General features: G+C 34.2%; 1 protein-coding gene across 23 annotated transcripts in view; it reads left to right on the forward strand.

Annotated features, from left to right (window-relative positions):
• PPFIA2 (PTPRF interacting protein alpha 2) overlaps positions 1-15094 on the forward strand; it is a 467388-nt gene that overhangs the window by 360479 nt on the left and 91815 nt on the right. For 12 of the 23 annotated variants that reach the window (XM_073900584.1, XM_073900585.1, XM_073900588.1 and 9 more), the window contains 7 exons: positions 1708-1854; positions 2845-2979; positions 8264-8350; positions 8778-8861; positions 9109-9240; positions 10775-10837; positions 14909-15000. In XM_073900584.1, the coding sequence (XP_073756685.1) occupies positions 1708-1854; positions 2845-2979; positions 8264-8350; positions 8778-8861; positions 9109-9240; positions 10775-10837; positions 14909-15000 (740 nt within the window). The remainder of the gene's footprint in view (positions 1-1707; positions 1855-2844; positions 2980-8263; positions 8351-8777; positions 8862-9108; positions 9241-10774; positions 10838-14908; positions 15001-15094) is intronic. The other 11 variants (XM_073900592.1, XM_073900594.1, XM_073900602.1 and 8 more) reach the window with 2 other exon arrangements.

The raw sequence follows: 15094 nt of genomic DNA on the forward strand, positions 1-15094 counted from the left end.
GCCCTCGTGGCTCTGGAAACTCTGTGCCCTCTTCCCAAAAGCCATAGGAGAAGTCCAGACTGGCCAAACTACAAAGAGCTTGTGGACCTTGGGGAGACCCCAGAATGAGGATTGCTGCTGGAAACAAGGAGTGTGGCCACGCCATTCCTGGGGGTCCCAAGCAATTCCCTTTTACCCCAGGGCCAAGGTCCCCTTCCAGGCAGGGGGCAGGTGGCCTCGGGCTTCGGCCACTTGCCTACTGCCGGCTCCTGGGCTCTGGGGGCCCCACAGAGACCTGCCTCCCCTGGTTCGCTCTTCTACAAACACTGGATCTGCTGGGGCTAGGGGCTGGGGCAGAGAGAAGGGCCCGCCTCAGCACCCTCCCAGCAAGTGTATTGTGTAGAGAGGGGAAGTGTGTGCGGGAGCGGGGTGCACGCCGGCTTAGTAACGTGGCTGAAGCCTCTGCACTTCCCCATTCTCAGATAAGAGATTGATTTATTATTTCTGAATAACTTCTTGGGGTAGAAACCAAATTTCTTTTGACATATTACATATATATGTACACACTCCTGTGAAATATTATGTACTTTGAGGGGGATCTATTTATGTTCCATTGGGAGTCTCTCTTTTCTCTCAGGAATCTTACCCTGCTGCTTTGTGTATTTGGTCAGATTCCTGACAAATGTTTTGTTTTCTGTTTAGTAAAGGTGCTTTTTCTGGGATGTACTAAAAAAAAAATTAATATCTTTTTTAAAAAGTAGGTTATCCACCTACTAATAAATTTTCATGTAAGCTGTTAGGAAGATAAGATTATCTCCATATTATCTTTGAATTTAGATGGTTTAAAAATTATTGTTTAGAATATCATTAATGCGGGTGCCTGGGTGGCTCAGTTGGTTAAGCGACTGCCTTCGGCTCAGGTCATGATCCTGGAGTCCCGGGATCGAGTCCCACATCGGGCTCCCTGCTCGGCGGGGAGTCTGCTTCTCCCTCTGACCCCCTTCCCCCTCGTGCTTTCTGTCTCTCATTCTCTCTCTCTCTGAAATAAATAAATAAAATCTTTTAAAAAAAAAAAAAGAATATCATTAATGCCAAGGTTTTCTCCATTTGAACTGATAGTTTATTTTTCCCTAGAGTTTTGTGTTCATTGAGTTCTTTAAATTCTTTTTTTATTTAGAATATATATGACAAGGAAAACGGTTAAGTTCCAAAGTCAGTTGGTCGATTCATTTGTGAATATGACGCAAATTTACTTTTTTTTTTTTTTGGCCTCTTTTTTTAACTGTTGAGTTACTTTTACTTATATCTGAAGTTGAAAATACTGATGATATTGGTTATCCTTAAAGATTGCTATGCATTTTGGAACAGTAGCCACCATTTCACCTTTATGGTTTACAACTCTACCCATAATTGTACTTATCTTTACTATATAACAAGCTAATTTAGCTGTCACTTCTTTTCTAAGAATGCCAGTTCTACAATAGGTAGTTTCATGTACTCCACTGCATTCTCAGAGAGGTAAACTTCATTAACCCAAGATGTAAGAATTCTGACGATAAATTGGGGAAATTCACAAGAAATCTTGCATACCTTCCTTGAAAAGAAAGGAATGAATATTACTTCAAAAAAACAATAGCTTTTAAATCTTGCTATTTTATTTAAATAACAAGACAGTACATTAAACTATCTGAGAATCTGATTTTAATTAATTTCTTATTTTAATTGTAGGCCATGGCACAGAAGGAAGATATGGAAGAAAGAATCACAACCCTTGAGAAGCGTTACCTCAGTGCTCAGAGAGAATCTACCTCCATACATGACATGAATGATAAACTAGAAAATGAGTTAGCAAATAAAGAGGCCATCCTACGGCAGGTTGAGTATCTCTATCTTGGTTTTGTTCTGGCCCATGTGCATTCTAATCATTCTCACAAAACATGGAGTAAATAAAATATGGTATTGGCAATCAAACCATTGTCTAAAATTTAGAATAAAACTGACTAGACAGATGTGATTTTCAGCATATAATTTATAAATTTGTCTTAATAATTATAAAAATAATTACTTTTAACATTTACTTTGGATCTAGACATGAGCCAGAAACTGCTAAACAGTTAACATGTATTACCTCACTTAAATCTAATCATCACCTGTGAAGTAAGCACAATTATACTGAGGCACTAAGGTTCAGAGACATGAAACCTTTTCCAAGGTCACACATCTGGTAATTGCCAGTCATTAACAGAGGCCTAAGTCTATTTGACTCTAGAGCAGGAGTGGACAGACTATGGCCCGTGTGCCGAAACTATGGCTCTGTTTTACAAATAAACCATAGCCATTTATTTAGCAGTCTGTGACTGATTTTGTGCTGCAATAGTAGAACTGAGTAGTTGGAACAGAGACTATATAATACACAAAGCCTAAAATATTTATTTTCTGGTCTTTCAGAGAAAAAAGTTTTGTCAAACCTATCTCTAGAGCCTGGACCCTTAACCATTGTACTACATTCCCTCTCTCACTCCGGTTAATACTATAATTTTCAATATTATGCTGTCATGGTACATCTGAAGTCTTAGTATTGAGTTATAATCCATTTGTCCAGGTTTATACTCACTAGTAACTTTTTTTTTCTTTTTGCTGCCATTGGTAAGAGCTTTTCTATTTTTTAATGTGCTAAATTTTATTAGGAATGTGCTTAAGTAAGATATGAAAATACGAATACAATCATCCCTTTGCATAGCAGGTATGGTAGTACTGGCTGATTTTAAGTCTAGAATAATGGCTGAAACCCAAAGCCCCTAGGGGCTGGTGTTTGTTATCCTCACAGTGACTCTGTAAGCGTCTCTTTTTCCATCCCTATTTCAGATGGAAGAGAAAAACAGACAGTTACAAGAGCGTCTTGAGCTGGCTGAGCAAAAGTTGCAGCAGACTATGAGAAAAGCTGAGACCTTACCTGAAGTAGAGGCTGAACTGGCTCAGAGAATTGCAGCCTTGACAAAGGTACTGCGATAAGACAGTCAACCTAGATATACTTATAGAAATGACTAGTAAACCAAATGGAATCTATAGATTTTCTTTAGGTTTTATTAAATTTAAGTTTATTTAATCTACCATATTGGTTTTGTTGATTCGATGAATGTTTCATATTATATATCTTATTTAACGCTACCATGAGTGATATACATGTGCATGTGATGATACCTCTGCCTATTTAAACAGTAGTAAATACAAAATTTCACATCGTTATAGTTAATTTTCCATGATAATATTTGCACATTAGAATAATCACCAAATATAAATAAATAACGATATTTAATATGTATATAGATAAGCCATGATAATTGAATAAGCTTAATATAAATTGGCATTAAAAACGTAGGAAATATCATAAGCAGTTGATTGCATTCTGACTAGAGTATGAAAAAATTTGTTAGAAATTGGAGGTTAGATTTGTAGAAGTCTAAATTCTAAAGTCATTAGTCAGAAGGTGATTTTAATAGTTACAATTTCTCCTGAACCAATTAAATTCAAAAATAATCTGAGGGATGTTCAAAATTATTTGCCATGTTATGGCTGTTAGAGTCTGCAATTGTCTGCATATTTTAGAATTTTGCAACCATTATAATGTTAAAATGACTATTCTGACCTTTCACAGTCAAATGGAAATGGACATTGCTTCCAAGTGTATGTCTATATCACTACAATGCAAGTTTAGATTTGCTCACTAAAAGCATGTTTTACTTTTAATATCAGTTCAAAAATGTACAGACATTTTAAAAATTGTTATTTATTTATTTGAGAGAGAGAGAGCAGGGGTGAGGGGCACAGGAAGAAGAGAGCGAATCCTAGGCTCCATGTTCAGTTTAGCATAGAGCCTGACATGGGGCTCAATCTCAAGACCATGAGATCATGATCTGAGCCAAAACCAAGAGCTGGCCACTTAACTGACTGAGCTACCCAGGTGCCCCCAAATTTTCACACATTTTAGATATTCATGCACTCTTTGCTATGTGCTAAGTTTTCCGTCCCACTATAATAGATGGGTAAGACAGATATGTGAACTGCAAGTTACAAATTCTGGCATTCAGGATTATCCAATACAATTGATATTAGCAATATAAAAGCAGGTACACATGTTTACTTTCCTGAAAAAGTAAATGATTAAAGAGGAACAGTAGACTGATGCCTCCTGATTAAAATAGGGTAATTAATCAGGTAGTGAAAAGGCAAACATTTGCAAAGCAGAGCAGGGTTTAGGAAGTATTGGAATAGTTGGTTGTCTACAGAGTATTGGAATAACTAGCTGAATAAAATATTAGTGTGATTAGGGTAATGTTACAATCTGTATCCTTCTGTAGTCATAGACATACCATAAACCCTTCTGGCAATTTGAGAGATGTGTGATTTATAAGATGAAGATAAATTTATCATTTAATTTGAGAAATAGTCTCTAAATTATATAAAAATGTGCAAATATAGTAGTAGTATTCTATTTTTTTGGAAAGCACATTTTAAATTACTCATGTGTGGATGTACACACACACACACACACACACACACACACACACACACACACACACTTAGGCTTTCCATTTGAGGAACATGAACTTCTATAAAGAGTTATTGAACTCTTTTCAGGGGCTTGGTGAGTGGCTAATAATAAAAATAGCTCTTGTAAAATTTTAGTGTAAAATAATCATATTATCCAGAGTAAAATACAAGAAAATCTGGAATCTCTCTCAAAGTAACACAATTTAAAATTCACCAAATAATTGCTCCAAACTAACCTCTGATAGACTGAGGATGAAACATACTTTAAAACATTAATACTTGGGGCACCTGGGTGGCTCAGTCATTAAGCATCTGCCTTCGGCTCAGGTTATGATCCCAGGGTCCTGGGAACTAGCCCTGCATCGGGCTCCCTGCTCGGCGGGAAGCCTGCTTCTCTCTCTCCCAATCCCCCTGCTTGTGTTCCCTCTCTCTCGCTGTGTCTCTCCGTCAAATAAATAAATAAAATCTTTAAAAAAAAATAAAACATTAATACTTGACTTACAAGGCTTCAAATTATACATGCCTAAGATTCCTTAACTTAGAATATAACAATGAATCATGGAACACTACATCAAAAACTAATGGTGTAATGTATGGTGATTAACATAACATAATAAAAAAATTAAAAAGAAATAACTTGAAATATGTGCCTTATCTTTTCTGCCCTCCATTTTTCTCTGGGGCTCTTATTTATTTATTCACTTATTTATTTATTTTTGATTCATATATTCATTCGTGTACCCAAAATAATTTCCTCAGTTTACTTCTACCTCATAAGATGTTGCTAAAATTTCACTTCATCTGAATCCTTTCGATTTTCTCCTTTTTCAGTAGAGTTTTATCCTTCACTCTGCTTCTCTTTTTTACCACTTTCTCTTCAGGCTGACTCTATGTAATATAAACACCATTATTTCAACTATAGAGTTTCTAGATTATTGATATATTTAATTCACATTTGTCAATGATGAGGTTTCATCCTCAACACACTCCCTCTGCTTATAACATTTTTATTGAAATGTTACTCTTTCATTTGTTTTCCCAAGTTTTATGACTATAATGATCTTGCACTTTTTCTTCTCAGTTCACAGGCCTTTAGGGACTGCCTCTAGAACCTGCTTTACTTATTTATTTTTTCACTGCCAGTTACATTTTTAGTATATCACTATTATGGATCATCATAATTTTTTTCTACTTCTTAATATTTTTGACACTAAAGCAAAAAGATTCTGCTTAGCTTAAAGCTAAGCTTCCCTCTCCTATATTATGAATGACATCCTAAATAATTTTCAGACATTTTATTTGGCCTATATATTTTTTTCTGCTTTTATTATCTGCTACCTGTTCTTTTTTCTTCTCTTTGGTCCTCCCCTCTTTTAACTTTTATTTCTTTTCCATTTCTAAATATACTCATGCTTTTCTCAAAGCCACTTCTATGTGTAATTGCCTCTAAAACTTTAACTCATTTGAAATATTCCTGTATCACATTAAAGAGTGAAATCAAGATAAACTCTATATCCCATCAAGAAATACAAAAAATAGCAGATTGTTCTTGTATTTACATTAATTACTTAAACTGCAGTCTTCACAAAGCTAAGATGAACATAAATCAATAGTAGTTAAAAATTGATACCAGTTTTTGTATAGAAATGATGTCTGAATTTATTCTCTGACAAGATTATGTTTTGTGTATGTGTGTGTTTGTAGATAGGTAGGTAAAGCTCATTTAAGGCTTAGAAAGTCAGAAGTATTGATTAATGGCTATGGATAAAAGGTATAATTTGGCTTTGGCAAGTATACACAAAATTAACCAATAAAGACTTTAGGCTCCCAGTTTTTTTATTTATGATGTTTACTTCTTTAATTAAAATGCATATTCCCTCAGCAAGGACATAATTCATCTTGAATTCCATAAGGTATTTCATTCATTTTTAGTACCAATAAAAATACCAACAGTAACAAAGTAATTTAAACTTGACAGAATTCTTGTTCAATCTCTGAAGTGAATTTTCACAATGTTTAGTATGTTTTCAGTAGTTAGGATGAAAACTTTTGAAGAGACAGTTTTGGAAATTGAAATGTTCATGCGTTGACTATGTTGAATCAGTCACCTGATTAATTTTTATACCACCAACTGCCTGTTAAAATGTACTTTTGAAAGATTACAGATATCTTAATGAATTTAGATTATTTAATTTCAACAACATTTTGTCCCATTTACTGTATTCTTATTTGAATTCTAGGTTTTAAGTGATATTAGAAAATCATTTTATGGCATTTGGGAACTATGGTAGCTTTCTGTGTTTCTTTTGCTTGGAAATTTGGAGAGACAAATCGGTCATTTGTTATTTCTTCATTACTTTCCCATTTATGAAACAAGACTGTCAAAAGGAAAATCTTACAAAATGTAAATGTTGAATTGTAATTTGTATAAGTACACCAGTTAAATGATAAAACTTTATTTTGTAGATTAGTTGGAATTTGTTGCATAAAATAGTACATATGCATATGAGCCAATACATGAATAGGCTACTATTTCTTTTCAGGTACTGCATGCCATATTTATATATAGTCCTATATTTGCATAAAGTAAGTTTCACTGTTTTAGAATAAACTTATAAAATATAATAGAATATGCTCTGGAGTTCAATCTTCTAGATCTGACATAGGATAATTTTGATGTTATAATTACTTAACTTGTAATTATGATTAAAATGTTGCTTTGACTTTACATGTAATCTGTGCATAACATACTAATACAATTCAGCTATCAGCAGTGTCACATGTGTTAACACTCTGTGTCTTTGGTAACCTGACCGTCACCTCCAAGACATGTAACTAACCCTGGCGCGGGGCAAATACTAGCTCACCCAGGCACCATGCTGCCTGCTCACGTTAGGGCACTATTTTGTTTCCATAGCAACAAATAACACAGAAACAGTTTGGGAGTGGTTCCTAGTGTCATTCAGGAGAGTTCCTAAATAAGTTCTCTTGTCCTCACAGTATATTGTCATCTTGGTAATTTGAGGACTTTTAATCACTTTCATTTAAAATTTCAAATTAAGGCTATATCTGAGAACAGGTGCTAAGGTTCTAGACCTAGAGTCATACTGTGTGTTCAGAGACAAGAAGTCATTTTGTAAGTTTGTTGCTGTTGCTGAGGAAACTCAATCCTCCTTAAACTGGAGAACACCCATAATAATGATTTCCCCTGGCTTAGCTTTTTCTTGATTTCTACAGTGTTAGGTTTGTAATAAATTTTCTTACAAATTTATTTCACCCGGGTCATTGCCTTAGCATACACTTCAACACTGAGATACATTGTTTCCATTATTCTTAAGTAATATGATAAACAAGCCAAAATACAAAACTTTTAACAATCTATCAGAGACATATTCTAGTGTTTGGTTTCCCATAATTCCAATTTTTACATGACTCTTTCAGAGTTGCTTTAATTCATTCTGTAGTAGTCTTTCATTGCCATCACTAACCTTCCATACCTTAGGTTGGTAGCCTTTTATTTGGGCATATCATTGTTTTCCATTTATAACCATTGACTGCATCATGTTCACCAGATACCAGTGTAGCTCTTTTCATATAAAATTCCGTCATATTAAAGTATTAAATCTGTTGTCACATTTTTCTTTTAAGCATTCTGTGCTATGTTCTGTTCAGTGTCAGTGTCTTTAGTTCTGATTTTTCAATTTTGTCCCTCTCCTTTTCCTTGACTTGTTAGTCTGATCCAACCTCTTCTACCTCATCTGATGATTATCAATATGTTATGGAAGCTAAACTACAAGAAATGATCTCCATACGTAGGAAGGTAGTCCTACTGGACTTTACTTTCTATTGCTAAATAGAATCCATCTAAGTTTTTCTTTTCATTTATAAAAATTATGTTACTTTTATTTATTGATAATCAACCATCTGTGCAGTTCAGTGCTTCAGGAGCTTAAGATTGGACAATGGCAGGTTTGTGTTCAAACCATGCACAGTCTGCATGTTACATTTGGCTGATTTCATTGCTCATAAATAAGTCCAATGTTTTGCTGATGCTTGGATGTAACAGGCCTTTGTAGCTGACACATTTCAAGCAATGCTGTTCAGCTGCCTGTTTAAAGAAAGTTTATTTTTTGAAAATTACATTTGCGGTTGGTAGTAGCTTGCTTTACATTTTATTTCAATTTATTTAGAGGAAAAGTGTTAACCAAATCTTACATGTCAGGTACATTTTTCATATTTCTCAACAGGCCGAAGAGAGACATGGAAACATTGAAGAACGTATGAGACATCTAGAAGGTCAACTTGAAGAGAAAAATCAAGAACTTCAAAGAGTATGTATATTAAGTACCACTCCCCTCGATCATCAGTTTATGGGCATGTAAGAAATGACTGTATTTCTTGATTATGGGTTCTATTTACAATCTTATGAATATGCTTTCTGCATCTAAAAGGAAAAAAGTTTCTGCCAATTTAATCACACCAGACATAAAATGAAATCAGTTTTAAAGCCAGAAAAATATAAAATACTTGTGTAAATGACTTTTATGTCAAGTTTATTTATTTTGTCTTGAATGTAAGGCTAGGCAAAGAGAGAAAATGAATGAGGAGCACAACAAAAGATTGTCTGATACTGTGGACAGACTTCTGACTGAATCCAATGAGCGCTTACAGCTACATTTAAAGGAGAGAATGGCTGCTCTAGAAGAGAAGGTAAAATGACAGGAGAGTAGACTCGCATGAATATTTAGCAGTGTGCTCATGATCATGGTTGTTTTATACCCTGCTGCATTTACTGCCCTGATCAGACCATCCATGTATTTTCCTTAGGTGTATGTGGTTTATTCTTAGAAGTGAACAAGTAGTTCTGTAAACATGTGTAAGATAAATTTTTTAAATGAATAACAAATGCTTATTAGCATAATCATATAGATAAATGCATTAAAATGTGTTTTGTGATGAAAATATTTTAGTTATCCTTCACCTGGTGTGCAAAAAAGAGTGATAAGACAAAAATCAATATTTTGGGGTATGTGGGAAGTCTCCTTGCATTGAACTAATCAAATGTTTCAAGTAACTAAATCTACAACTACTCTAAAAGCCAGAATGTGAGTAAATTTATATTACCAGTAGAACTAGCGTTAATCCCAGTACAGAGTTTAGGAATGCAATCATTTCAGCGGCATTGTTTCAAAAAAAAAAAGTGCTTCTTTACAGTGTGCAATATCATTCACAATTTTATATGTCTCATTGATAGTTGGCAGCCACCAGACCAGCACAAGTTATGTGAGCTGGTTGCCAATTCCAGAGTATAAACAAAGGTAGGGGCTAAAACCCAGGTAGACAAATCATTTTGGAAATTTAGATTGAATACCCATCATTACTTAAGCTAGACATTTTCCCCTGATCCATACAACATAGGAAAAATGTTTGCATGAAATTGTTAAAGTAGGCTGATTAATTTACCCATTACAAAGTGATAAGGCGGGCCTTCTTCCCATTCAATTCCAAACGCATGACCATTTTGCCGATTGCTACACACTTAGTTTAATTTTACTAAAATTAAATTAGAAAAGAATACATTATTTTAAGTCATGCTTTGTAGTAAATATAAAAAAGTATAAAGCTTTTACAACAGTAATATGTTCATGACAAAATTTAAAAAAATATACCTATGATACAACTTATTTTCATATGTCATGAGATGTAAGAGTTTTGTAAATAGTTAAAATTTCATTTTTATTTCTCTAATAATTTAGCCATTATTAGAAATTAATTATTCTGTATTTGAAATCAAAGTCCAGAAATTAAACTTTTCAAAAATATGATCTGATCTTTTATTTTTTTCTTCAGGTAATAAAAATGAGTTCATCTGAATTCTTTATCTATAACACCTTTGGCTAATATTTCACTGTTACTCACTTCTTCTCATTTTAAGAGTAACCTTATTATTTCAAATTTTAAAAGACTGAGAAGAGGAAAACATAAATAACTTAAAAGATAATGTTTATTCCCTTCGTCAATCCAAGTGTTATAAAATAACATTTCCCATTTAAATTATGTATTTTTCTAAATGTTAAGGTATCATGTTTAAAGATTCTATTTAAATTTGGTTTCCACGGAAACCAAGAAATAGATACACCAAGGAAGGAATCAAAGAAGATTCTTGAGCAATAAAAAAATTAATCTACATATTTAATTATTTTCTGTTTTGTTAATTAATTCTTTATTTTTTTATTTTCTTTAGAATGTTTTAATTCAAGAATCAGAAGCTTTCAGAAAGAATCTGGAAGAATCTTTACATGATAAGGTATAATGGAAACTTACATTTTATCCATTTTTCTATTTTACACTGATGAATGTTTTGCTGTGAAATAAATTTGATAAGAAATAAGTTTAGGATGTTATCTTTTTAAAAATTTTAACTTTTATATTATACATACAGAAAAGTATGCATATATAGAAAGAGCTTGATGAATTTTTACATACAAAACACACTAAAAATCAACACTATGGTAGCTCCCTCTTGTTAACATACAATTACTACTTTTATCCTAAATGATAATCACTGTCTTGACTTCTAACAGAAAAAAAAATGCTTTTGACTTTTTGTGCTTTATACAAATGGAATAAAAATGTATGCACTAATTTGTGTTTAGTTTGAGGTTATCATTTTGGTAGAGATGCATTAAATATCTATTATGCATAATAAATTATGCTGTGTATTTGCAAACATGATCCTAATTCCAAAGTAGCTGAAAAATGTAATTGAGGAGAGAGAACACGCCTTTGACAAAACAGCGAGTTGCAGACGCCAAGTGTCAAATGAGTGAAATAGTAAAAGCTACAGGGGGGAGAGATCACCATACGTTGCAGCTATAAAGAAGGCTTCAGGAAGGTGTGAGTTGACAAAATTTTAAGGAATGGTAGGACTATGTTGCAAGCTTTCAAATACAGTGCAGGTGGCATGATTGCAGGTGCTTCGTGTGGGGAGGGGGTGAGGTAGGGAGTCTGATATCTTAAATAATAATGGGCATAACAATTTTGGCTAAAATCAGTTATTCCTATGGTAGAAGAGGAAGGTAAGGACTAAATTATGAAATGTTAAAAGCTGTAATTGCTAATATGTCTTTTCCTCCTTCATTAGCCTGTAAATTCCTGTGAGCAATTTTGTCGGATTTCATTTTGTTTGGCATAAGCATATAACATAACATAAAATCACTAATTTAAGAAGTGACCTATACATGTGTGTTGAACAAAAGAAAAAGGAGAGAGAGTGGGAGCAAAGGAGGGAAGGGAGGGAGGGACAGAGGGAAGATCTGGCAATAGTATGGCATAGGGAAAGTACTGGAAAAGATGAGAGAATAAAAATTAAAAAAAAAAAAGCAATTGTACATTTAGCCCCACTGAATGTTAACTATTATGATGTTAATTTAAAGCTGGTTGGTCCCACAGTCAGAGTATATAAGATCTCCTGCAAGAGAGGTCTGCTATAGCAATACAATATGGTGCCCAGAAGACGGCATCTAATTCTTTCTGAAGTTAAGAAAGTCTACACAGGGGAGTTGCCATTTCATCAGGTTCTTGAAGGCATATAAGATCTTATCAAATAGAGAGGGGTAGGGCAGAAGACAGAGCCTATGTGATAGCACAAAGAAAACAAAGATGGTTGATTTGCTGAATCACCAGAAGTTTGCTGTGACTGGTATGTGTTTAAAGAACTAGGTTGTGACCAGATTGTGGATTCTGGACTCGATGCTGTTATGTAATGTTATGTTATCCAGAGCTCTGTGTGCTCCTGGCAAGATCCCCAGAACCCACTCCCCCACCACCTACCCAAGCCTTGTAGCTTCAACAATCTGCCTAAGCAACCAGCAGAACTAAACATTCCATGCTTTGCACCCTTGTTCATGCTAGTAACTAGAGGAGGCAAATACCAGGTCATACCTCATTTCTGAATATCATCCCATACAGCTGAACATATTTCCTAACCTAACTACATCTCCTATAACTTCTCAGATTTTGACTCAATAATCTATAACTGACTGTCCATCATTGGCAAAATCTCCTGTATATTCAACCTCTTCTTATTGTTTCTCCTCATCATGTTGATCTCTAAAATATGAAATTCTTAGGACTGGTTTTTGAATTTCTTCTCCATATTCAGTCCCTGAGTTCAGTCTCATCTGATCTCATGGATTTAAATATCATCTATAAACCGAGCATTTCCAAATTTAGATCACCTACTGGGTCCTCTCTGCTGAGAGAGTTCATGCGTTCAAGAGCCAACTCAGTATCTTTATTTGGACACTTTGGCACCTCAAACATTACAAGGCAATCCCTCCACCCCAAACGCCAGCACCACCAGTCTAAACTACCACCAGCAGCCATCTTCTCATCTTCTCAGTAAATCACAACTCTTTCTTTTACTCAGGTTAACCTTGGAGTCATTCTTGACCCCTTTCTTAATCTCCCACCCCACATTCAGTCCAATAGCAAATTTGTTAGTTCTGTCATCAAGGTATAACCAAAATCCAGCCATTCTCTCTAACACCATTATTATCCAGGCCACAATTCTCTTGCCTAGATTTTTGGAAGAACAGGAATAATTTTATTTCTTCCCTCCCTCCCAGTCTTATTCAATGGTCCATTTCACTGCTCTTAGAATGATCATGTCACCTCTCTACTCAAAAATCCTCTAGTCATTTGGTGTCCACTCAGAGTAAAAACCAAAGACTTCAAAATGGTTGACAAGGCTTTCGGGACTACCCTTCCCAAGCCCTACAACCACACTTTTCTCAATCTATTCCCTATCTGTCTTTCTCTTTAACCTGTCCAGTTCTGCCACAGTGACCTCCTTGCCTACTCTTTCAACAAATATACTCCCCTCCCAATAAGGGACATTTGCAGCTGCTATGCCTTTTCCTGAGACATTCCCATTTTTTTAAACTCCCTTCCTTTAGGTCTTTGCTCAAATAACACTTTATTTGAGAGCCCTTCCATGACCCTTTTATTTTCTTTTTCCTACCAACATCCTATAGACTCTGTTTATTATCTTTTTTACTAGATTATAAATTATGTGAGGGCAGGGAATTTTTTATTTTGCTACTTTATCATAGTGTGTAGCACAACAGAGATGCTCTATGCATATTTGTGGAAATAACAAACAAAAGGATTAATAAATGCAGTAAGAAACCATTGAATATTTTAGGCAAATAATTTATTTGATCGTATGTGTTTTTTAAAATGATACAACTAGGGGCACCTAGGTGGCGCAGTCAGTTAAGCGTCTGACTCTTGGTTTTAGCTCAGGTCATGACCTCAGGGTCCTGAGATCAGGCCCCACATCGGCTCCACACTTAGCTCGCAGTCTGCTTGAGATTCTCTCTCCCTCTCCCCCTCGTGCTCATGCTCACTCTCTCTCTCTCTAAAATAAATAATTTTTTAATTAAAAAAATAAAATGATACAACTAGCAGAAGACTGTGTAGAGAAGAGATTGAAGACAGCACCACTTCTGTGGAAGCTGGTGAAATAATGCAGGAAAAAAGTAAAAAATGTATTAAGTAGAATGATGGTACTAAGAATAAAAAGGGCAAATGAGAGAAATACTGGGAAAGCCACATTGACAAAAATGTATAGTGAGAAGTGAAGTATGATTCAAGTAAAATGTCAAGCATTGGCTGGTGGGACAGGAAATAAAACAGCAATAGAAAATCCAGAAAGATACATTTAAACTTTTATAACATTATAAAAGTTATAATCATGAAAACAAAATTAAATGCTTACATAAGCATTTAATTAAGGACTATAAGACAACCCTTATCTTAAAAAATCTACAAACTGAAAGTGTAATACCAATCTGAGAAAATTTTCAGATGCACAAATAATTCTATGAATATCAAACTGATAATTTTAACTTATAATAGGTAATGATTTTTTTCCTCATCTTTTTAATCCATTCTTCTTTTTCTTCATCCATGTGTACTACAACGCTTATAGAATAATCAAAGTCCTTCACTTACTGCATAAATAAGACCTTTTCTTTATTTTTTAACTGGCTATGATTATGACTCTGCATTTTGAAGTGATGTATACATAGCTAGTCATAATCTTAGGATTCCCATATGTTTGCAAAAATTTAGGATTAATGAATGCCAGACAATATAGATAATTTTTTTATTGATTTCTGCTATTCACATTTCATTACAAGGGAAAAATTAGGCATATTTTACTGTCAAGATTATTATCTTTAATAAAACTATATCCATCAGTTTTGCATTTTTAAAAAGCCATTAAGCTTGGTAGCTTGGTTTATCATAATTGAATGTTGGTATTATTGGCATTTACATATCTTCTGAGTAAAACTTCTTTGATTTTTAGGAAAGATTAGCAGAAGAAATTGAAAAGCTGAGATCTGAACTTGACCAATTGAAAATGAGAACTGGCTCTTTAATTGAACCCACAATATCAAGGTAACAGTAAATTAAAATCTTATCTATAGCTCACCAAAAATCAATATGAATTTTTTATGATTTCATATTGCCTCAAATAAAATAAATAAGTACC

This window comes from Callorhinus ursinus, unplaced genomic scaffold, assembly GCF_003265705.2.
Source record: "Callorhinus ursinus isolate GAN/ISIS: 27379988/994484 unplaced genomic scaffold, GSC_fseal_2.0 scaffold14, whole genome shotgun sequence".
Taxonomy (NCBI): Eukaryota; Metazoa; Chordata; class Mammalia; order Carnivora; family Otariidae; genus Callorhinus; species Callorhinus ursinus.